This window comes from Penicillium malachiteum, assembly GCF_028827825.1.
Source record: "Penicillium malachiteum strain IBT 17515 chromosome Unknown utg000001l:1.0-8184562.0:1.0-8186909.0, whole genome shotgun sequence".
NCBI lineage: Eukaryota > Fungi > Ascomycota > Eurotiomycetes > Eurotiales > Aspergillaceae > Penicillium > Penicillium malachiteum.
Window position 1 is genome coordinate 3,833,648 of NW_026643094.1, and position 23,863 is coordinate 3,857,510.

Below are 23,863 nucleotides of genomic sequence, written 5' to 3' on the forward strand. Positions count from 1 at the left end.
CACCTTCAATGGAACTTGAATTGGTCTTGTCATCCCAGAGGTTGGTAAACAGACTGAGAACATACAGCAGAGTAGGACTCGTTGTGACCCAAGACCTTGATTTTACCCGTCAAACAATCCATACGGCCATTAGGATGGCGTACATTTGCAGGATGTCCTACCCTTGATCTTGTAGATGGTCCAGTGAACCAGTCGCTGGATCGAGCCTTCAGACCCGGGTCAACACATGTGCAATGAGTGTAACCGAAAATCACCCAGATGATAACCTTCTCTCCGAACCAAGCCATTATATCACTCAATGTTACATCTCAGTAGAGATAACGCTTAGCGCTCAATTTCATTGCCTTGAATTGTTTTCCTGAAATGACATTCGCCAACATCTCAACATCATGATGGCAGATGCAAAGGCTGGTCAAAGTGGATGTTCACTGGCACATACATCAGAACTTCAAGTTGAAGATATAATGGATACATCCACTGACATACAGCTTGCGGCATCAAAAGTAACTTTGGGGGATGACGATCTTCTTCGTGCTCAGGGTCATGAGTCTGTAATGAATAGGTCTTTCTCCATGCTCTCATCCCTAGGACTTGCATTTAGGTAATATCACAGTTCACCCGAGGCTTTTTGCACAAAACACTCACTCCAAGTCTTGCAGTATCACCAACGCGTGGGTCGGTGCGTTAAGCAACTTTGGTCAAAACCTCCAGTATGGAGGATCTCAAGTGGCACTATTATCGATCCTTATTGCCTGCTGTTGTCAATGGGTTATCACTCTAGGATTGTCTGAGATAGCATCGGCATTTCCTTCATCTGGGGTATGATCTGACGACTCTGATTTGGTCTCTCCTTATCCATCCATAATGTATGCTAACTCTTGTGATGATCTTTCCAGGGTCAATACCATTTCGTGTATATTGTCGCGCCAGAGAAAATTAAACGATTCGCGGCATTCGTTACAGGTTGGATGTCCATCCTTGGGTGGTGGATTGCATCATGTTCTGGAGCAGCCCTGGTTTCTACTTCAATAGTTGGTTTGGTACATTTCCTGCATCCGAATTTCACAATTCTTCAATGGCATGAATATCTTGTGTACCTGGCTACATTGATCATTACAAGTGAGCTCATGAATACTTCAAGTTGCAGTCAAGAACATAATGATAATGACAGCTACTAACCTCGAGTGTATATAGTAATTCCAGTTGTCTCCTGCCCTCGATACATCCCACGCCTTGTATCTTGGTCCCTATACCTCACCTTATCCGGATTTATTATATGGATTATCGTCATTCTGGCCATGCACAAACATACGAATAGTGCAAAAGAAATTTTTAGCCCCGGTCAAGGGACCAGTGGGTGGAGCTCTGGGACAGCCTGGTTACTAGGCATTATCAACTCCATGTACTGCTTCACCTGTACCGACGGTGTCATTCATATTGCGGAAGAAATGCCATCGCCAGGAAAACGACTTCCTCAGATTATGTGAGTTGAGTTAGAACATCAATAGGATTTCCACTGTATCTTTAGTCACTAATATGCACAGGAACATGACAATGCTTATCAGTCTGGTAACAGCTTTCCCTCTTATGACGGTGATGATGGTCACAATGGAGGACATGCAAAGAGTACTCAGTTCCAAAATGCCAGCAATTGAGCTTCTCTACCAAGCTACAGGCTCAACTCCAGTTACCGTGGCTCTTGCTGTCATATTAACTGTCATATATGCATCATGTCTCCCACCACAATGGACCACATGCGGGCGTCTTCTTTGGGCATTTGCACGAGATCGAGGGACACCATATGCAGATTTCTTTGCTCACGTTGATAGGTCCCTTGAATTCCCTTTACGTACGACAATAACTTCGACTATCTTCGCTGCTTTATATGGACTGATTTGGCTTGCTAGCACCACTGCATTCAACTCGATTATTACATCCGCTATCACATTAGTAAACCTCAGTTATGCTATTCCCCAAGCAATCATCCTAGTGCGGGGTCGTAATAAGTGTCTACCTAATAGACCCCTAAAGCTTGGTACTTGTGGATATTTCTGTAATTTGTTCGCCCCCCTGTGGAGTCTTGTGATGATCGTTTTTATCTGTTTTCCACCCGAATTACCAGTCTCGGTGGGTTCGATGAATTACTCGGCGCCAATTCTGGTCGGACTATTTCTAGTTATTATGGGTTTTTGGTTTACTTCTGGTAGAAATTTTGAGGGTCCTAGAATTGACTGGGAATTACTCAATATCCGGTCTTTACAGGGTAATTGAGACAGAAATTGACTCAATATTTGGGATTTGTGACATGGGAAATGTGATAGATCGCTTGATGGAGGGGAAATGACCCCTCAGTGGCCACGCACACACCTGCAAGCAAAAGCACAACTGAACAGGGGTATTCCTTTTCATTGCATAATATCCAATAATAAAGAAGTATTTCTTGTTTCACAACATCCATCAGGTCATGTTCAGCAGTTTGTTTTTTCGGGAAACCGGATTTATCGGCCTTATCGGGAAAACTGGTGCACATCTCGGCCTCTTCTGTGGGGGCCTGACTTTCTTTGTTATAGCTATGCCTGTACCTATATGAAAGAACAGTAAGAACCATATTCCTTCTTTGAATTTCCAGTCAGAACAAAAAGCTCTTTGACCCCAACTATCCTCTTGTCCTCTATTTCTCTCTCAACCTATTCCTTCTTTCACAATAGTATGACCTCCATTGTATTGTTTATAGCTTTGACTCGCGCTAACAAAGCCACAAGTAGATCAACTCCACCATGACATCCCCACAATTGCTATGCCAGAACATCCTCTTCGACTGGGCTGAGTCCCTCGATACCAAGAACTGGGACAAGCTTGACTCCTTATTCACTCGCTCAATCACTGTCGATTACGGTGGTGTTGTTGGTTTCGAGAACGTGTCAACCCCCAAGGGCTTCATCGAGTCCCTCGCACATCCCGCTAGTTTGGGAAAGGACGCCATCTCCACTCAGCACTTCGTTGGTGCTACCAAATGGGAAGAGGTTTCAGAGAAGAAGTGGGTTGTCACCTACCAGATTCGTGTGGCTCACTGGCACTCCAAAAAAGGAGCTGATGTCCGAAACGCCAATGGATACGGATTGAACACTATGGAGTTCGAGTTGACCGAGGATGGCTGGAAGATTGTGCACCTGACGGTGCGCCCCCCGAATGATGGAGGGTGATATCGCGGCTGTTCTGTCCGGACACTAAGTTATGTGATCATGATTCATGTCTCTTGCTGGTAACATCTGTTATGCAGTATTTTATGGAATTTTAAACCTTCAATGTCGGGTCTTAGGAGGCACCAGTCATAGCTTAGAATATCCAGCCTCCTGGCTTATGCAACGAATTTCATAAGCTCATTCTAGACAAGATTTTATCACGGGAAATATTGCGAGTAATGAGTTTGAAGCTCCGTTGTTCACCTGAGTATCTGTATTTCCCTCGTGCGCCTGGACCTTCTGATCGCTCCAAGCTGTGGTGGGGTCTTGAGATCCCTTAGATCCTTCAGACCCTTTCTGATGCCGATCTGTGCGGTCTTAGTATAAGGGCGGGAGGATCGAGCTTCTCCACCAACTCGTGCGTTGGACTCCGGAGTCCGTACTTCGTAGATTTCTAGAATCTTCGAGCACGGTATTTCAACAATAGCGATCAGAATGGTTCATTCAATGGCCCTTCTGCGATTGAGAAATGGGATCGGACCACTCCTGACGAGAGCCAAGACTGTTATCTTCTGAGCCTCCAGTCATCCAGCGCGTCGAGAAAAAAAAAGAATTTTGAGACATGCGTTCTCGATTGATATTCGAGCCATCATGATTCAATCAAGAATCAAGAGTATTGGGTCGAAAGGAAATGTGGGAGATTGGTGAAGAAGTCTGTCAAATTTCCAGTGACGCGTCCCATCCCTTCCCTGGAGTCAGACCAGGGGCGTTGGGAATTTCAGAATCGCCTGCAGGGCTGACAACCCCGAATAAGATCCTCAAGAAAATTTCAAGGATATTTTCATCGTCGCATAATGACCAAATTATCATCACCTCGACCTGCAAATGCCAATTTGGGTGTGGATTAGCGCTAGAAGGATAAGCAGAAACGGACCTCGGCACAACCTGCCAGTGGAAGCGTGAAACCGGTTTAAAATCTATATCCCGCCGTCACCACATTTCACCTCAACTCGAACCCCAGACTTGCTGTCACCCGTGGACAAGATGAGTGCATTCAAGGTCGCGGTAACGCGCCTGAAGATGCTGCTCGTCCGGGTCCCAATGATTTTCAAAACTATCATCCTGCATAGCCTGCGCATGTCGCCAGGGTCAGGGAAGCAAGATTTGCGCACTGAACTGATAACAACTGTTATTCGTTCACTTATCACGGCGGATAAGCCTATGCTCAAAACTCAACAGGGCAGTATGCGTGACCCGGGGATTCAAGGCCCTATGTGGGTTTCCAAGGTCACTCTGCCGCTGCCCGAGTTCGATGTACGCGACGCGGTTCTGAGTGCTATCGAGGCGCTTGGAACTGGTCAGGAAACTTTCAATCTTCCTGGAGTTACAGCTGTTGAGGCTGAATGGACTGGTTATCGCAAGGGCGTTGGCAAGAAAGAACCTCAACTTGATATCTCTGAAGAAGAGAAATATCATAGGCTGCAAAAGGATATCTCATCGGATAAGACGATTCTGTATTTTCATGGCGGTGCATACTTGTAAGTTTGGACTCTGGCCCTCATCTCAACGCCGGAGTATGATTTCTAACCACATTCACAGCATGATGGACCCATGCACTCACAGAGTGCTTGTCGCACATATCTCCCGCTTAACAGGCGCCCCTGTGTTCTCAGTGCGATACCGACTGGCACCACAGAACCCATTCCCAGCAGCGCTTGTCGACGCATTAACAGCATATCTATCACTTATCCACCCACCCAAGGGCTCTCTCCATAAGCCCGTCCCAGCCAACAAGATCGTTATCGCTGGAGACTCCGCAGGAGGAAATCTCTCACTTGTCCTATTGCAGACGCTACTAACTCTCCGCCGCATCTCACGAACAGTTCTGTTTCATGGAGAACAAGTCGAAATCGAGTTACCGGCTGGTGTAGCAGGTATCTCACCATGGTGTGATGTCACACTTTCGATGCCCTCAGTCATTCGGAACAGAATTTGGGACTACATGGACATTCGTCCCGGAGGAGTCGATGAACCAGACTATTCTATTCCCTTTCCTGTTTTCCCTTTTCCCGCAGACGAGGTTTGGCCTGCTTCCCCGCCGCGTGTAGATATCTTCTGTAACGCAACAGCAGTCTCACATCCCCTCGTCTCACCCGTCGCTGCTAGTCCTGATCTTTGGAAAAATTCTCCTCCGGTTTTCATCTCTGTTGGTGAGGAATCTCTCACGGATGAAGGCTTGGTCTTAGCGCGCCGTATACATAAGGCTGGGGTCCCTGTTAGCGCTCAGATGTTCGAGGGTATGCCGCATTGTCATGCGATGATCATGATGTCTATACCCGCGAGTAAGAAATTTTTCGAGGGACTTGCTGCGTTCTGCTCTGAGCCTACGGCTTATCACGGTATCCCGAACGGGGTTTTGAGACACTATGGGGCCAATGTGCAGAATCAACGTGAGATTCCTTTGGAGAAGGCGGTTGATGTTAGCGAAGAGGAGGTTGAGGAGCGGATAAACAGGAACAAGGCCTGGAGAATCGAAACTGAGAACGCAATGCAGAAGGATTGGCGGGAGCGAGCACGTTTGTGATTTATTGGGGGTTTCTACCTCATGCTATTGTGAATACTTTGGGCGAATTTCGGGATTCGTGAAGATCCTTAGCAAGAGACACAAGCGTTTGGACCAGGATCTCTTGATGCAACCTTGAGCATTCTATCTTAAGGAGGTGAGCCAAGTTAAAATTCCGGCTCATTTCTGTATATGGGGACATTTGGACATTAAAATAAATACAAAAATAATTGAATGGTATCTACAAGACACTCATCACCGTAGACAACTTATAATGCAAGCAACAAACCAGCACCCAAGAGACCGGGCAGGATATGGTTGGGGTTAGTAGTAGGCATTGCCGCCACTCCCTTAGAAGCTCCAGTGGCCTGGGGTCCATTACCCGTCGCCGAGGTCACAGGCGAGGGCATCAAAGTCGCGCCAGGAACAGCAGTTGTTCCCGTACCAATCTCAACAATATCGTCATCACCACCGTCGTAGTTGGTATTCGCAAGCGAAATCTCATTGTTGGCAAGATCGTAGACCACGTAGGCTCCACGCAAGAACGGATCACCCATGAGACTCACTCCAGGCTCACCGTAGACAAGTCCGAAGATACAGTCGTCCGTAGGGAACCCGGGCTCGACATAGTTTTCATAGACCAGTTCGCTGACGGGAATATTGACTGTAGCACCCGAGAAGCTGAACGTCAAGTTGGAATCGGATGTCGACATACTGCAGGGAATATAGCCGAATCCATCTGTCTCATTATATCCCGCTCCAAGTTTCTTGAAAATGGGTTTCACCAGATCTTCGGGAAGCGCAATGAAAGGACTGCCGTTATCCAAAGTGACTGCCAAGGGAAGACCACTTGTGTAGCTCTTAGTGCTACTGGAGCTCTTCAGTGAAACATCGGTCAAGGCGATGGTCAGGGAGTAATACTCGCCATCTGACTTCAGGACAGGCACAGTCTGAAGCTCGCCTTGATATCTCGCTTTGTTGACACCTCCGAAGAGGAGGTTTCCGGTCCCGTCGAACTTGTTCAACCACAGACTAAAGGCAGCGGAGTTGATAGCACCGCTGCTGACCAGGGCCTCTGGGAGGTTCGAATAATTCTTGCCATCCTCAGAAGCAGAAAAAGTACTTGAAGCATATGCGATCCCCAGAATACCATCTACAAAGAGACGAAACAATCCATCGTTAGCAAGGTGCTATTTTACTTCTGTTTCGGATGAAAGAGCATAGGGTGATGGACTTACGGGGATTGCTACTTGTTTCAGCGAGCGCAAACTCCATGTCCTTCACGGTCACACCTCCAATTGTCAGAGTGTCGGTGGCGTATGGACCTACAGCCAAAGTGCCGCTGACATAGGTGGCATTCATATAATAATCCAGCAATTTGAAAGTGGAGGAGTCGCTGAGACTGAACAAGCCGGTTGAGGAGCAGACATCACCATCTGCTGCACAGTAGGTGGAATTTGGGACATTAACCCAGATATCACTGCTACCGGTATCGAGACTGAGGGAAAGGTTTTGAGGTGGTGTGCCGAGGGTGATATTCACCATATAGTACATATTTTCCTATCTGGGATTTAGTATGAAGGTTTATTAACGACTCGGAACAGTACGATCTGCATCCGAGTCTACGCCTGAGCATTTCCAAGACACGTCTCTCCGCCCTGAACAAAAGCTAACATAATTGAAATAGGATCGGAAATCTGTCTCATACCACATTGTACAATGATGTGCTAGCAGTCTTGGAACTGCGTTTCTGCAATGCATGGGATCGATCACTACGAGTAACCGGGAGCGAAAAGACAGCGGGATCGTCCCGCCTGTGAAGCGTAATAGCATTGGCGCATGGCAAAGCAGCCAGAGCAGCGAGCGGCAAGATATAAGAACCCCACATTATGAACTCCACCTAGATCTTGTCGTGGAAAAATTCTGTGGTATAAAATAGTGCGAAAAGAATACACTGCAAAGGAATCAATGCAGAATGCGAAATCTTCCACCTTCAACTCGACAAACAGAAATAGGGAAAACAGGGTACATAAATGCCGGGCAGCTTTGGTCCCTATTCTCTTTTGTCCACTCTTCCTAGCGATCCTGTTCCCACTTCCAAACTCTTTGGTGGCTTTTAGGCCTCCACCGCTGCTTGTATAGGAACCAATCACTCCCCACCACAATTTCCGACGTAACCCCAGAGGCAGGCTAAAAGCCTCGCGAAGCAATGCTTTCCGACACTATTGAGGCTAGGGTTCACCGAATAGACCCTTTTTTCGACGCTAAGCTCGGGGTTATGCGGGACTATGGTCCTGATGGGGTTTGGTGCCGTTCAGGGGTCCACACCCAGGGTCTTATTATTAGAAATTGGATGCCCTACTTAATGAAAAATCCAGTTATGATTGAATGAATTTTTAGGCTGCGATACATAAATCGGAGAATATGTGGCTGAGTTGAGATCAACATCGATGTAGCCTTGGAGCACCTTCCAAATCTTCAGTTAGGGCTGTGGAACTGAGTCATGTAAGCATCGTAGTATGAAATTACTATCCACTGGCATAAATCGCTCATCAACTGAGTCATATTTGTTATTCCAAGATTAAAGCGGGTATATCCATTCGTCACCCCATTTTCCGGGATCAACCGGAGATAACTAGCAACTTGAACTTCAAATTGGAGGCTCCATCGGTTTGACTAAATACTAAGATTTGAGTACATTAAGACCCTGACTACGTGCTGTTTCCAGGGCTGAAATGTCAAATGTCAAGCCTCATCATCATAGACATATGAAATATTTCCAAGTTTATCTGTAATAATAATATCCTTTATTAGTGCCATGACACCTAACTCGGAGATATGAGGCTGCTACATACCTTCGGTTATCCTGCATAATATCGGGTGACCTGGTAGCGAGAGACAATAGTCTGTGCACTCTATGGTGTGATTGGCTCTCCTCAAATTAACCTGGAACATACACCAATGACGATAAATAAATTGTAGATGGCTTTTTGGCTCTTTCAAATTTCTAGTCAAGTGACTAGTGGCCTCCAGGTTATGTAGAGTCTAGTAATGTACATAGATGATCAAGGGGAACCCGCGAAATATAGTCTTGGGCCCCAATCATTTTGAATTCTTAAATAAGTATTATATAAAGTAGCTGGAGTTCTGGAGGCCTCTTTTAGTACTTCGTTCCCTGCACTTTTACTCACCGCCTGGTATAATACCCGGGGAGAGTGGCAGAATCAGCTTATAGCTTCTTCCAAGCTTAGGCTACTAGTTATAGGCTAGTTATGCTGCTCTATCCATTGATCCAACTATATAACAGCTAACCCCAGAGCCCTTATATGGCTGGCAGAAAAAAAGGCTATAAGTGTATCCCTTACTTATCTCTCACTGATCTCTCGGTTAACTTTTACTCTACCTTTATAGTATATAATACTTGGTAGGATTAACTGGGAGATGGAGGAAATGAAATAGAACCAGCGGTGAGCTAGGCGGTCAAAGTTCATTATAGGAAATGGGGTTTGGCCGTGTGGACGTTATAGACGGTGACCCCTGTAGGCTGTAGACTAGTAGTGCTAAGGATGTATCTTTGTCAACTTGAATTTCGTTACTACAGGGCACTAGAACATACCTAGGTATTCTGTTAGACTGGATTTTATAACATATCATAATTACAGTACAGAAAACATCAAGTGCTCTAGCCCTGAGAGTTTGGGGTGATGCTTCGAGTCGCGTTACGTTATTAAATCTCTCGAAATCAAGTCCTACTGACTCCTACACATCCATGGATGTCCATGGGTATTTTGAATGACAGGTCAAGGGGTAGCTTGTCGAGCAGGTGAGTTGAAGCCCTCTGATGAAGCTGCAAAATAACATGATCAGTACCATGTTCAATGTTCTAGTATCGCTGTCGCGCTGCTGTAAGTGGGGACTCTGCAGTGTGACAAGGCGACGAGACCTCGCATATGTGCAGCAGGCTGAGAATACCCCTCACTTCAAGTTACTTCTTTCATTATTACTTTTTCTCTTATATTATCCGAATAACCTTATCACTGTTTAGCTTTCTCAACGCTAAGAAGTCACATTTTCTTGACCCACAATGGCTTCTTTCACCCACGATGACTATACAGTCGCGTGAATATGCGCCTTACCTTTGGAAATGGCCGCAGCGAGCGTGATGTTAGATAAAACCCATGTTCCCTTGCCCAAGCGTGCCACTGATCCGAACACTTATATATTCGGTGAAATAAAAGGGCACTATCTTATCATTGCCTGCCTTCCAAAAGGAATATATGGAAAGGTGTCTGCTACATCAGTCGTAGCTCACACAAAATCAAACTTTCCAAACATCCGCTTGGGCCTCATGGTGGGGATTGGAGGTGGAGTCCCAGGCACTAGCAATGACATTCGACTGGGTGATGTGGTTGTGGCTCAGCCAACCGGACAATACAGTGGAGTGATTCAAAATGATTATGGCAAGACGATTCAAGGTGGACACTTAGAGCTGACTGGCTCTCTTAACAAACCACCAAAATTTCTTTTAACACACATCTCCTCTCAAGAAGCAATACAGATGATCAAAAGAGATGAGAAGATCTCGGAAATTCTCAGAGATGTGCTGAGCCAGAATTCTGATATGAAAGATCAATTTTCACCCCCAGACCTTCGAACAGATTATCTTTTCTGTTCCTCTTATCATCATGTCGATAAATCGAAGAGCTGTGAAATGTGTGACCAAGAGCAATTAGTGCCCCGACCATCCCGTGAAACCAGGACACCTCGTATTCACTATGGGCTTATTGCTTCTGGAGACCAGGTCATGAAGGATTCAGAGACACGAGACCGTCTTGCAAAACAGCATGGAATACTTTGTTTCGAGATGGAGGCAGCAGGCATCGTGGACGAACTACCAACCATTGTGATTCGAAGAATCTGTGATTACTGCGACTCTCACAAGAAGAAGGAATGGCAGGGATATGCAGCTTTGACAGCAGCCGCATACACAAAATCCCTGCTTTACTCCCTCCCGACTACTCTTCCAAATCCAAGTTCTGCAAAGAGCCAAACCAAACTTCCCGTCATTGGGTGGTCTCTTTAGCAAGAAATCCAAGGTTTGTTGGTCGTCAAGATATCATCACGCAGCTAGAGGAATGTCTCTCCGCGCATTATGGTCATAGGAAAATCGCTGTCACAGGCCTGGGGGGGAGTTGGAAAGACCCAGGTGGTTCTGGAACTAGCCTACCGCATCCGACAAAAGGATGAAGGGTGCTCAGTCTTCTGGATTCCCTGTACCAGCCCGGCGGTGATTGAGCAGACATTTTTAGAAATAGGACAGACCATTGGGCTTGAGGACCTCGACCCAGCACAAGTTAAAGAACAGCTCAAAACCCACTTTAGCTCCGATCGTGCTGGGAGGTGGCTGTTGATTTTTGACAACGCAGATGATCCAGACATATGGCTGTCTCCCAATGAAGTGGGCCTCAGACTTCGAGACTATCTTCCACAGAATGAACAAGGTCGCGTTTTATTCACAACCCGAAATCGAAAGCTCGGGGTTGATCTATCGGAGAGGAACATTTTTCCTGTGCCCGATGTGGACAAAGAAACAGCACTATCAATGTTACAGGAATTGGCTAGTGAAAAGGAGTTGTTGAAAGACCCGACCAGTGCAAATACCCTTCCTTGAGCAGCTCGCTTTCCTCCCATTGGCCATAGCCCAGGCTTCGGCATACATAGCCAAAAACGGTCTAGATCTGTCTGAATATTTGGAGCTTCTACAAGAGCAAGAGTCGGAAATGGTTGAACTGTTGAGTGAAGACTTCACAGATCAGGGGCGGTATAAAGAAATCCAGAACTCAGTCGCCACGACGTGGTTGATATCATTTAAACGCATTCAGCATGAAAATCAGCTAGCGGCCGACACCCTTTTCTTCATGGCATGCTGCAACCCACGAAACATTCCCACTTCCCTACTTCCCCTGCCAACGTCCAAGAAACGCCGAAGGGATACACTTGGGGTTCTAGATGCATATTCGTTTACAAACCGGCAGGATAAGGATATCAACTTACACAGACTTGTGCACCTGGCTACCCGCAGTTTCCTCAGAAAGAACGGCCTATTTTTTGATTGCGTTCTTCGAGCGGCAGATCATATTAATAATATTTTTCCGAATCATGATCATACAAATCGAAAACAATGGCGGGAATACCTCCCCCCCATGCTTTGTTGCTTTCTGAGTGAGAAGGACTTCATGGATAAGCGGAACAACTATATCAGTTCTATGGATAGAGCTGCGAACTGTCTTCAAAGTGATGGAAGATGGTATGAAGCAGAAATGCTGTACATGGATGTATTAAAAATGGAAGAGGAAAGGTCCGGTCCTGAACATCCCGATACTCTGAGCAGCATGGCGAATCTAGCGAAAAAACTACTGGAGCCAGGGTCGATGGGATGAAGCTGAGAAGCTGGAGGTACAAGTTATGGAGAAAAGGAAGATAGTTCTAGGGCTCGAGCATCCTGATATTCTGAGTAGCATGGCTGCTCTAGCAACAACCTATCAGGAGCAGGGTAAATGGAGGGAAGCTAAGAAGTTGAGGTTACAAGTGATGGAAAAAAGGAAGATAGATTTGGGGACTGAGCATCCTGAAACCCTAGACAGCATGGCTGCTCTAGCAACAACCTATCGGGGTCGAGGTCGATGGGATGAGTCCGAGGAGCTGGAATTGCAAGTCATAGACATAAGCAAGAGAGTCCTGGGGCCCAAACACCCTGACACTCTAACCAGCATGGCGAATCTGGCAGAAGCCTATTCGAGCCAGTACCGATGGGATGAAGCTGAAAAGCTTGAATTACAAGTCAGAGACATAAGCAAAAGAGTCCTGGGGCCTGAACATCCAGACACTCTGGTCAGTATGTCGAATCTTGCCGTTACCTGGAAATCCCGGTCGAAGCTTCATGATATCAGTGCTGCTCTAAATCTGATGGAAGAATGTCTTGCCTTGCGCATAAAAGTCTTAGGCTCTGAGCACCCAGACACTATATCTACCTCCAGAGCTGTGGAGAATTGGAAACACGAACTTGAACAGAACATCTCATCCAGGGGAGGCTCTTTAACACCGCCCACTCAAATTGAACCATCGCAAGATTTGCAGGATATTTGAGCCAGCCTGGAGTCAAACAGCAGTTGACATTATCACTCCGTCGCCCTCCGATACACCCACCTACTGCAAATGTGACCTTGGAAGCTTCCTTTCATGCGAGGCGAATCATCTCAAAACATCTTTTTCGGACATCACCCTATCCTACTAGCTCCCAAACGAGGCTCGCCTGCACCACATACCCAAGACTTGCTAGATGTTGATTAGCTTTGTATAGTATACAATTGGAGACGGCCGATTCTGCATACTTTCAAGTTAATCTTACAAGTAAACCTTCTGTCAGCGGTAGGTGCTTGGGGAAGGGAAAGAAGAAGGTGCCGTGGAAGGTGATATCTACAGAACGGGGCCTATGGTCCCATGTTCGAATATCTTCACTTTTTGTGGTCAAATAGTGCTAGTCGTACCACCGCGCTTCGCGCACTGTAGTAGGCTGATTCTGCACCTCTCCTCAGTTATTATGCCAGGGGGTAAATCAAAGTGCAGGAAGCCAAGTAGTAAAAGGAGGTCTAAGGTCTATATTACTAGGGAAAGTACACTAGATGTACTTGGTTAGATCACTAGTAGTTTGACAAAAATAAATAGATGAAGGGGACTCAGGATGAATATAAACGAAGTGAATTTGTACGTATGGGTATCTCGTGAAAGTATATGCCTTGGGCAAACGTGAGGACCATGGAGAAGAAGCCACTCTTAAAAGAAAAGAAAAGTCACAAAAAAAGAGCAAAAATGGGCAAAGTGGAATCGGAAATCTAAGAAAAGTGAAAATCATCGTACGCCATAGATACCAACCCAAGAAATCTTTCTATTATTGACCGTCCTCGCGACGGTATTCAATGGACCACAGCTTCTCCCATGGCCGTCCTCGTCGAGCAGATGTTGATCGAGAGGGAGGAGCTGCGGATGATGCACCAACATTAGCTTTGGGCTGTTTCTGAGAGCTCAATATAGAGTGATTCGTAGCCTGCTGGGAACCCCAAAATCGTTAGCTTGGAAACAATGCAAGACCCGAGAAAAGATGAAAGTTGTAATTTCCTACTTTTCACGGGCCGAAGAGCAGGTCGCGGCGAACCTCTTCAAAAATCGGAGCAGATTCACGAGGCTGAGAGCCGGCAGCATCAGCGCTAGCATCTGCCTCAGCAGGACGAACTAGGTCCACGGTTGAGTCGTTGGCCTTTTGTGAAGGCGTAGGTGTACCCCGTTTCGAATTAGAGCTGTTGCGGCGACTTTCTAAGCTCTTAGACAGAGTCTGAGCAACTGTGCTTTCTTCAGTCGGGCGCTTCAGCCGAATACTACCTTTGGCATCGACGGGTGTAGATGCGACTGTACTCTTGGAGATTCCAGGGGTAGCAGGTGCACCGGGCTTCTCCTCGACGGCTTCGAGCAGATACCAGCGTAATCCGTCAGACAACTCGAACGGATTTTCATCATCGATCGAGGCAGCCTCACTGGCATCTCCAAGCGAGCGTCGGTCGAGGGTACCACCATTCAACGACTTGGAAAGATCCACCACACGTTCCTCGATCTTGGTTATGCGGGCGAGTAACCATTCACGCGCGTAGAGCTTATGAGAATCTTGCTCGCGTAGGAAGTAATGAGGTGCGCCAACATTGAAAGCAGCCCAAGAACGGAGAGCCTGGTTTCTAGTTGGAAGAAACAGAGCAAGATCACCCTCCTTGAACGAGCGGTATGCAATCTTGTCATGAGCGTCGCTCTGGACCCGATGGTACTTCTCACGATACCCGCGAGCCTCCTTTTGCCATTTGCGAGCCAGAAGTTCAATATCTTTCATGCGTTTCACAACTACATCTCCAAAGACTGAAACATCGAATCGAGATATGCTTTCCATGAAGGTAGCAAATTTGACCTCTTCATCTTCTGGGCTGTCAGCATGCATCCATCCAAGTAGTGCACTATCGGGCTTGGCAGAGACAATCCCAGACTGAGCCAGGCTCTCACCAAGGCCGGATGAAGAGGCAGTAAGCTTGGAGGCTCGCTGAATGACAAGGTGACCATCTTGTTGAATGACTACAAAGCCCAACTGCTCAAGCATCCGCTCTAACTTATCAACTTGAGAGTATAGCTGTCGGGAAGTCTCATAGCATCTAGTACCACGAGCTTCATGGCGTGTTAAAGCAAGCCGTTCCGCCTCAGAGGCCACATTAAGCTTTTTCGTCCAGTCCGCTTCTTGGGTTTGCAAATCCTGGGCTCGCGACTCTGCATCAGCTAGTCTTTGGGACAGGTCTGCGTGTTTCTGCTCTTCCTCAGCGATTCGTTCTCGCAGAGCATCTGAGCCACTCTCCCCTGTAGAGACTTCAGACTGCAGCGTATTCAACTTTGATCGTTCCTGTTCCAAGTCTTGTTTGACATCTTCCATTTCAGAGCGCAATTGCGCATGTTCCTCTGTCGCCCTGTCCAAGTCAGCCTCGCAGTCAGCAATGGCTTTCATCTTTTCATCCAGTTGCAGCTCAAGAGTCTGTATCTTCTCTTCGAGGGCTTTGTTCTCAGCCATAGCTTTCGATGCATTGCTCTCGGCAGTTCTAGCATGGATGGAAAGACCCTCAGAGAGTATCTCGATAGCATGAATGATGCCGGGTAGTTCAACCGGCACAGAACCTCCGGGTGATAAGTTCATGAAAGCCGATTGTAAAGCACCATAGTTATCTTGATTCTTTTGGCTCCACTCCTTTTGCTGGCGCTCGAGGTCATCAATCTTGGCCTGAAGATCCTGCTCCTTGGCCTCCTGGGCTTGGGCACGTGCATCAAGATCTTTGACCCTTTGAGACTCCTCTGCAGAGACTGTTTGAGCACTCTGCAGGTCAGTTTCAAGTTGGTGAATTCGGTCCTCGGCTTCTTGTTTCTCATGGTCCCGTCCATCCATGAGCTTGTCTAGCTCTTCTTCCACTTCTTCGGAGCGAAGCCGATACTTCTTGAGTTCGGTTTCAAGGAATCTCCTCTCATCCTCAAACTCGCGCTGCCGAGCCTCAAGATTCCCAATGAGATCTTTCTTGGTCGATTGAGCTTCTTGGTACTTGTCTGAATTAGACTGTCGCTCAGCATGAGCCTCTTTGTGGAGCCTCTGCACAGCTTCCTTCTCAGCCGTAAGCTCAGCTTCAAGTGATACTATGCGCTGGACAAGTACTCTGTCTTCGGGAGACTGGGTCATAGAAACACGTCTGGAGGAAACCGAAGACCGCCTGGAGAGAGCATCGGGGTGTGGAGATGCAGGTGAAGTTGGGAAGTCGGGTCCAAAGTTCCCGCTAGATGGTCGACTGAAATGACTTTGGCGATGAAGGAGGTCCTCCAACTTGCGAACACGACTTTCAGAGCCCTTGAGACGCTCTTCGAGTTTAGTCTTTTCATCCTGTAAGCTTCGGACCATGTCATCCCCTCGTAGCAGCATTGAACTCCGACTCAGGTCAAACACACTACCATTTTTGAAGGCCTTAGCGCGTCGTCTTTGCTGACGAGTGGGGGAATCTAGATCCTTGAACTGCTGTGTTAAATCATCCGCAATACTTTTAAGGAGATGCTTGGATCGTAGATTTTCGATATAAGTCTCGATCTCCTTACGAGTCACCTCGGGCCATTCCTCGTCCTGCCCTTGTAGATTGACTTCAATCCCAAGTGTTGCGGAGTCACCAGCGGATATGTGGTCTCCCATGTTCTTGAGCCACTTCTTCCGACGTCGCTGTTCCTCATCTCGCAAGACAGCCATCTCTTCCGCCAGATTTAAGGAATCGGCTTTGATCTTCTCGCTCCATTCGCGGCGACGCACGGACTCGATTAGAATCGAGCCATAAACCATCGGCATCTGGAAGACAGCAAATATAATTTCGAATGCGTTTGTATGGACACCAAGGTTGAGCAACCTGGTGTGCGCATCTGCCAACCGAAATTGGAGTAATGAAATGGCCCGCATCTGCCCAAGAGCTACGTTCTGCGCAGTGCTCCGCTGCCTAACTGCTAACTCGAGAGCCTGTTGGAGGTCGGCACTTGCAAGTTTTAGGGATGGAAGCAGATTTTGGGTGTGATTAAGTGCCAGTCGAGAGACATTTACCACTGTCTTCGGGTTGTTCGTTAAACCATTCACATGTTCATGGTCCGAACCGATCTTTTTTACAATTGTTTCAACTTCCTCAAGGAGATCGTCCTCATTCTCGGCAGGAGTAAAGTCAATATTTCCCACCAAGCGCTGGGTATCCGAAACGATTTCGACCACGGTCTTCTCAACTTCTTGCATCTGACCGGCGAAGCGAGGCAGCGCATCCGTTGCATTCGCACCAGCCTGCTGAACCTCGCTTGCGTCAACGAAATCGTTCAGAGAACCCGTCAGCCGGCTGCTGTCTTTCTTGGGTGTCGCTGGCCGCCCCAGAAGAGGGAAGTCTTTCCTGGCCGGTATCTCCTCCAACACTGCTAGGGCACGTTGCCAGCCATCGAGAGCAGCCTGTTGCTCCTCCAGCAAATTATTAGCCCATGACTGTGCATCTTGGAACTTGCGTTCCAAGCTCCCAACGTGCGATTTGAGGTTCTCCAGCGCAACCCCAACAGCCCGATGTATGATGTTGGTCCGGTCGTTATGTTCCTGGACATCCTTGTAGATGCTCCCACAGCGGCTGAATAGTTCCGAGGCCCACGTTTTTCGTGCTAGGAATAAACGCTGCCATGCTTGTAGGTTGTTCTCATCGGAGAGGGATGCTGGAGGGCTGCCAGACTGAAAGGGTTCGGGCGGAGGTAGCTCGGGGAGCTCGACGTCACCATTCTCGTTCAGGTATTGTCGGTCATACACGAAGATCTCGGTCTAATTTGAATAACGAACAATATGTATCAGTATATGAATCGCTTCAAATGTGGGCTCTTAATTTAGAAAATATGCCCGACTCAAAGCTCCATACCTCGGTGGCAAGTGTCTGTATCTTCACATTCTTCCCTCGGGCAGTCATCAAGATCTGCCTTGAAAGAGGGATCGAGGTATTCTTGATAATCCATGATCTTAGCGCTTCCGGACTGGAGATGGAGTGGAGTTAGTTAGCGGGTGCATAAAGCTAGGGAGCATCGGAATGGAGGCTCCCCTCCAGGTGCCGGGATTCTGGGGAAAATAATCAAAACATACGAAGCAAAGGCTACCGGATCAGCCAGTATGTGCTCACCAGAGTGAGCAATGTAAATGTGTAACGACATATCCCCCTCCTCTCCACCGAGCGCGAAAAGCTCTCAGGTGTTATCAAGAGGGGAGAGTACTGGTTAAGGTTGGGTAGGGGCTGAAGCTCTTCCATATGAGTTCCCCACCGCCTCCCAAGTCCGTATCAGTATCACAAGATATCTTCTCTCGCACGCGATCTCCCAATGGCTCCAAAACATGGCCAGCGGCCACACCTACAGCCCGGGGAGCTGACCCTCCTTGATTATGCTACAGATGACACGCACGATGTCGTGACGCTATCAGACAAAGAACTGCTTATCCTGCAGCTTGCCCAACAGGTTCAGGAACAACAACTAGAGAAGGCCTTACTTGAACAAGGTACTTATGACTTTTCTTTTAGTCTTTCGTTGTCATTTTATTCCCTTTCCTTATTCCTTGGTTTCTTTCGTATTATCGCGCTTTTATCTAATTGTTCTACAGAACGGGAAGAACTCTCCGGCGATAATGCGGAGGAGGAGCTCGCGATCGCGGAACGCGAGTTACTAGAGGCGCGAGCCACCTATACACTTAGAAAGAAAGCTGCGCAAACGGTTCTTATGACCGATCCGATTTTAAAAGCTGTCCATCTCAAAGCAAACACACCCCTGAAAAGTACGTGTATGACCACTACCAAGCTGATGTGCGACGCGTCTCATGAAAATAACACAGGGCCCTACTTCGCTTTATCAACCGACGCGATGAGCTAGCGCTTGCGCATGAGAATCTAGGTTCCGCTCATAATGAAGTTCTTAAGCGACTTTCTGATCTGGAAGTCCAGAATTTACACATCAACCGAGACAATCAGGAACTAGTGAGCCAATTATTGGATCTCACGAAGCAAGATTCTTCCTGGCGCGAAAGACTGAAGGATGCAAGCCTTGCATCGCAGCTGGACACTCTCGAAGCCGAGCATAGAACTAGCAAGGCGCAGTGGGAGAGAATGAAAAATATTGCTAGCGCTATGGTTGTTGGTAGTGGTCTCAACTGGGCTGATGATGATGATCTACGAGCTTTGGTTCTGGATGAAAGTGACGATTAATGTGTTAATGATTGCGAGGCGTATTTTGAGGTCTCTTTACTTTTTAAAAATTTTTTCAACAAAACCAGGTATACGTCAAGGAATGATACATCTTCAAGTTTAAATGATTCATATAATTTCTGTTTAAGTCTAAAAAAAAAATCTACCAAGTAGAGATTTCCGCAAGCGAAATTCTTACCCTAGCATGAGAAAATACTGATGGTATGAATACATGTAATAGGAGTGTGGCCGTGTAAGACCTGTTGACCCACGTCTACATCACTGTTCACGCGCCATGACGGAGTGGATAGATAAGAGGGCTACGCGTTGTTAGGGGGATGTCAGCCACGCACGCACAGCCGGAAAAAATACCCTCATCATATTCCGTACTCCGTAGAGGATATGATATTGGAGTTTAATTTACGGAGTAGAGCTGCAGAAATGATATATCGACTTGTCTAGAGCTAGCAAAATCTTAGTTCTAAAGCTAGTGGGCTGCAGAAACCCAGCATTACACAGATATTAGGCGAGGATACTCCGTACTCTATGACGCTCTCCGGAAGAAGTGGAAGGGTAATATTACAAGTGGAGTGGTACTTGATTCCTGCGGGACTGGAACATCAAGACCGATGTACCGAAATGTGACCTTGAACTCATTTAATGTGTACTCCTACTATAGTATCTAGAGGTATAGTATGATGTATATCGTTTATTATGATATGAGATAGCTTTCAAGGGTTGATTCCTTGTTTCTATAGGAACTAACGAAGATTACTATTCTCTTAGTACATATTCTGCATATTGTACTCCGTACTCCGTATCCCGAGGGAACTTTCAGAACGCGTCGCAAGGGAACACGCCCCAATACACCATATTTTCCGGCTTGTGATCATGGTGTGATTCCCGTTGCTGCAAGGAATAGAGGAGAAATCACCATTTACCTTGGAGATCTCTCAATCTCTACCTTACCGTAGACCTCGATGATTCAAATATTACCTAGGTAGTCTACCTAGGGAATCCAAATTCCGTGATTTCAGTTTCCCCGTAGCCTCGCTGCATAATAAGATGTCGGCAGCCACCTGGGCATCCTTTTCAAAACAACCAGAAAATTCAACTTGAAGAGGGAAAACTGGGCGATAGTGTAAGGCCGTGTTTCCAATTTCCAATTTCCAATCGGCGGTTACGCCAAAAGGGTACGCCACGCTTATGATTGAGCAACGCTCCGGGCTGCGGTTGCGACTCCAGGCCCTTACCTCGCGCTAATTCGGTCATGAGTGCTATTACACCGTGGTCGGTGCTTTTTATTACTTTAATGTGATAATACTGGGACTTGACTAAACCCAGCCTGGATGAAACCGGGAAATCATTTCTATGTAGGGGAAGGGATCCGGTTTATCCATAGAAAAAAAATAATACTATACATAGTCCGTGTGTACGCAGTATACTTGGGTGTACTTTGGCGAGGATAAGGGTAACAGTACACCATCCCCCACGTACTTGTGGTATTCATCTCGGGGTTATTACCTGGCCAAGGAGTTGTGTGAGTGCCATTTGTCCGTGAGTGTCGCGCAACCCTTCTGGTTGTAAACCAATTGCGTCAACAGGGCTCAAGGAGAATTGGAGTAGACTAGGATGGTGAGAGGCTATACAATGGACCACAGCTGATATTAACCTTAGTATTCCAAGGTTATGTGCCAAAGGATGCTTTGATTTTGTGCCCGGGTGGAAATCCTTTTTCTTTCCTTTTTTTTTTGTGATAATGCAATTTTTTGAAAATCCATATTGCTTAGTCTTATCCTTTTTTTTGGTAAATCATTGCAATTTTTTTTTTCTGGATTTTTAGTCCGGTTCAATCGAATCTTGCAAGGTTGGAGCTGAGCTCTGGAGCCCTGGAGACGAGCCGTGTATTTGGTACAGAGTACTTGTCTGAGATGTCACTTTATTATGGGTTTCATCCGTACACGGTACGACCAGCTGCGCGGTTTTCAGCCATGCTCCACTGTGAGAGGGCTTGAGTATGTTACGGGTGATGATACGGATGATACGGCTTGCTCGGGTGTGTGAACCATCACGGGTAGAGGCATGTATTATTCTTTTGTAACGGGGTTTGCAGAGATCCCATCATATTGATCTAAGAAAATATAGAGATCAAAGATGTGTATTGATCAGAAAAATTAAGAAATTCCGATGAAATAATAGAAAAAAAAATATAAGACAGAAAAAAAAACCAAGTACTCTGGGGCCAACTAGTAGTAAGCCAGCCCTGGAGGTGGAAGAAGTTCCATGAGACTTTTTTTAAGTAGGGAAAATACAGTATGGTACACCAAATACCATACATTCCCCTTGGTAAGCAAACAGCAAGGGCATTCCCCCTCTCTTTCTCTCTTTCCCTACTACTACGGCTCTCCCCCCTCTCTCTTTCCCTTCTTCTTACTACCAGCTTCGCCCATACACTATTTTGACCAATCTCAGGTACTGCATCTATTCCCTGATCTATACACCCACCAACCCCCCCAATTCTTTCCACCACCACCATCTCTTTTTTCTTCTTGTGTTTCTACCATCCTTGATTCTCTCCAATCAAGGTTCTTTTTCCTTTTTTAAATCCTCGTCGCGGTCGCGGTCGCGCGGTCGATTTACGCTGTTGTCAAAACGCGGCACTAACTTGCGCCTACTCATATAGGTCCTTTTAGTGTTAAAACTACCACTTGATTTCTAATTCCCCTGTTTCTTGTGAGTATTAATCTCATCTTCTCGAGTTGTTTCGTCCCATTGCAAGCCCCCAGATGCTGTTTTGAGCAAGAGCGCATTCATGGCCCACGCGCGTGTTTTGGCCCATGTTTGCTACTATTGTCTGTGAAGCGACTTGGGACCACCCACCCAAATCGCGTTGTTTTCTTAGCGGTGGTTTCTCCTTCCTCTCTTTTCCCCCCTCCCTCACCACCGTGTGTTCCATCGTTCCCATTTTCAGTCCAACCGCGACATATCTTCCGATCATCCAACATTGCGCGTACCAAACTGACCACCATGCCTAAAGCTCCCAAAACCAAATCCAAGAAGATGCCTAAGGCACCCAGCACTCGCGCCGGCGCCAACGCCGGCAACAAGAAGGAGCCGGCCAGGGCCAAGCGCCAAAAGAAGGGTATATCATCCATATCTCTTTTCAATTGCTCTTCACCGTGTTGCGTATACTTACAACTCATCCTTTAGACCCCAACGCCCCCAAGCGCGGTCTCTCTGCCTACATGTTCTTCGCCAACGACCAGCGCGACAAGGTCCGTGAGGAGAACCCCGGTATCTCTTTCGGTAAGCCTTTCTCTGCATCCCGTGTCTGTCTTGTAACAGATCTAATCTCTATCACAGGCCAGGTTGGCAAGATGCTTGGTGACAAGTGGAAGGCCCTTACCGACACTGAGCGCAAGCCTTACGATGAGAAGGCTGCCGCTGACAAGAAGCGTTACGAGGAAGAGAAGGCCAAGTACCTGGCCGTGAGTCACCCCTGTCTCTTCACAATCCCATGTCACTTTCTTTTGGTTCTCAGCTAACATGCTCTACAGTCTCTCGAGGCTGCTGATGACGATGAGGAGTCCTCCTAAGCGTCCCTCCGCAACTTTTCTCTGCGCGGATCTCGGCGTTTTTCGTGTGCTCTCTTAGTGATTCTCCTCGGTCTTCCTTTTCCTTTGTCGCTTTATCACTTATGGGCTTAACGGACGGGTTCCTCGGTGGTTTTTGCTTGCTTTATGATGGTCTGAATTCGGCCCTGAACTAGTGTTTTCTCGTGGGAAATGGTTTTCATATCGACGCTCGTATCTTTCGACAGTCATGTTTACCTTCGCCGAATTCTCTAATTTATTCTTTTTCTATTGAGAACTGGAGTCTCTTGTATCCTTTGGCTGCTCTGATTGATCGCCAGGACCATGCTCGCTGGATTTCTCAACGCAAGCCTGGTCTGCTATACACTAGTCTAATCAAAGTATCCATATTCCCTGATACGCTGTTTGTTTGTTTGTATGTAAATACTACTCGAGTGCCCTGCGGAGCCTGGGGTACGTCGCGGCTAAAGCTTAAGTGTCGATCTAATGCGCCTTGACGCGAGGTGCCCCACGATGAGACAAACGGTCTCAACCTTGAGTTGTGGGTGCCTCATTTTTTTTATTTGCCTTTCTTTCTGCGATGTTTATCACAGCACACATGATCCAGATTAGTGAAGCTGTCACAGTAACCCACGATGACTTCTTCAGCTACCATACAGCTGCATCAAATGTAGCTTTCTTAATCATTCTGTTTACGCCTTTAATTCCACCATCTAAGATGTTATCCGGCCTCCTATACATTCACTAGAAATGAACCCTCCTTATTTCTCATGTGGTCCTTCATACTTTGAACTCCTTTTATTAGGGTGGAGGAAGGTGATATCTCTCCGGAGGGGCGGTCCAGTACACTTGGACCTTGAACACATCCCTGTCCATTCATGCTCTAACAAAGATAGAGTCTTGAAAATATCTGAACAAAGGAGAAGAGTTGGAGATACTCTGCATAGGATGGTATTATAGCACTTTATGAAGCCCTCAGCAGTCTGCATGTCAGCAACAAAGATTGATGACTACTAGCTGCAATAGTCATCTCTCTAGTATAGCTTGGCGCTAGCAAGGACAAATCAGCCCTGGAGTGGACTACTGATACACAGCCTCAAATGGGGATACGAGCCTTATGGAGCCTCATAGGCAGCACTATGGAGCCAGGTGCCCCTTGGTTCTTCACATAGTGATATAAAGAAC

General features: G+C 46.9%; 9 protein-coding genes across 9 annotated transcripts; 7 read left to right on the plus strand and 2 right to left on the minus strand.

The window, feature by feature from the left end:
* Positions 1-464: 464 nt before the first annotated feature.
* On the plus strand, positions 465-3,203 carry N7483_001448 (putative GABA permease; the record flags this gene model as incomplete). Its single annotated transcript, XM_057084885.1, has 6 exons — positions 465-601; positions 660-819; positions 897-1,119; positions 1,195-1,483; positions 1,545-1,950; positions 2,766-3,203. 6 exons carry the CDS (start codon positions 465-467, stop codon positions 3,201-3,203), a joined length of 1,653 nt encoding a protein of 550 aa, XP_056951034.1.
* Positions 3,204-4,226: 1,023 nt separating this feature from the next.
* N7483_001449 (uncharacterized protein) lies at positions 4,227-5,766 on the plus strand (the record flags this gene model as incomplete). Its single annotated transcript, XM_057084886.1, has 2 exons — positions 4,227-4,720; positions 4,782-5,766. The coding sequence occupies 2 exons, from the start codon at positions 4,227-4,229 to the stop codon at positions 5,764-5,766; spliced, it is 1,479 nt and encodes a 492-aa protein (XP_056951035.1).
* A 248-nt stretch (positions 5,767-6,014) lies between these two features.
* On the minus strand, positions 6,015-7,633 carry N7483_001450 (pepsin-like aspartic protease; the record flags this gene model as incomplete). Its single annotated transcript, XM_057084887.1, has 3 exons — positions 6,015-6,898; positions 6,984-7,305; positions 7,454-7,633. The coding sequence occupies 3 exons, from the start codon at positions 7,631-7,633 to the stop codon at positions 6,015-6,017; spliced, it is 1,386 nt and encodes a 461-aa protein (XP_056951036.1).
* A 2,256-nt stretch (positions 7,634-9,889) lies between these two features.
* N7483_001451 (uncharacterized protein) lies at positions 9,890-10,828 on the plus strand (the record flags this gene model as incomplete). Its single annotated transcript, XM_057084888.1, has 1 exon — positions 9,890-10,828. The coding sequence occupies one exon, from the start codon at positions 9,890-9,892 to the stop codon at positions 10,826-10,828; it is 939 nt and encodes a 312-aa protein (XP_056951037.1).
* Positions 10,829-10,897: 69 nt separating this feature from the next.
* On the plus strand, positions 10,898-12,185 carry N7483_001452 (tetratricopeptide repeat protein; the record flags this gene model as incomplete). Its single annotated transcript, XM_057084889.1, has 2 exons — positions 10,898-11,366; positions 11,398-12,185. 2 exons carry the CDS (start codon positions 10,898-10,900, stop codon positions 12,183-12,185), a joined length of 1,257 nt encoding a protein of 418 aa, XP_056951038.1.
* A 79-nt stretch (positions 12,186-12,264) lies between these two features.
* N7483_001453 (uncharacterized protein) lies at positions 12,265-12,891 on the plus strand (the record flags this gene model as incomplete). The annotated part of the gene is made up of 1 exon (XM_057084890.1): positions 12,265-12,891. One exon carries the CDS (start codon positions 12,265-12,267, stop codon positions 12,889-12,891), a length of 627 nt encoding a protein of 208 aa, XP_056951039.1.
* A 1,036-nt stretch (positions 12,892-13,927) lies between these two features.
* Positions 13,928-18,066, minus strand: atg11 (autophagy protein ATG11; the record flags this gene model as incomplete). The annotated part of the gene is made up of 3 exons (XM_057084891.1): positions 13,928-17,686; positions 17,781-17,892; positions 17,999-18,066. The coding sequence occupies 3 exons, from the start codon at positions 18,064-18,066 to the stop codon at positions 13,928-13,930; spliced, it is 3,939 nt and encodes a 1,312-aa protein (XP_056951040.1).
* Positions 18,067-18,231: 165 nt separating this feature from the next.
* N7483_001455 (centromere protein H) lies at positions 18,232-19,106 on the plus strand (the record flags this gene model as incomplete). Its single annotated transcript, XM_057084892.1, has 3 exons — positions 18,232-18,406; positions 18,509-18,707; positions 18,737-19,106. 3 exons carry the CDS (start codon positions 18,232-18,234, stop codon positions 19,104-19,106), a joined length of 744 nt encoding a protein of 247 aa, XP_056951041.1.
* Positions 19,107-22,112: 3,006 nt separating this feature from the next.
* On the plus strand, positions 22,113-22,681 carry nhp6 (high-mobility group nucleosome-binding protein; the record flags this gene model as incomplete). Its single annotated transcript, XM_057084893.1, has 4 exons — positions 22,113-22,227; positions 22,296-22,391; positions 22,449-22,573; positions 22,643-22,681. The coding sequence occupies 4 exons, from the start codon at positions 22,113-22,115 to the stop codon at positions 22,679-22,681; spliced, it is 375 nt and encodes a 124-aa protein (XP_056951042.1).
* Between the last annotated feature and the right edge of the window lie 1,182 nt (positions 22,682-23,863).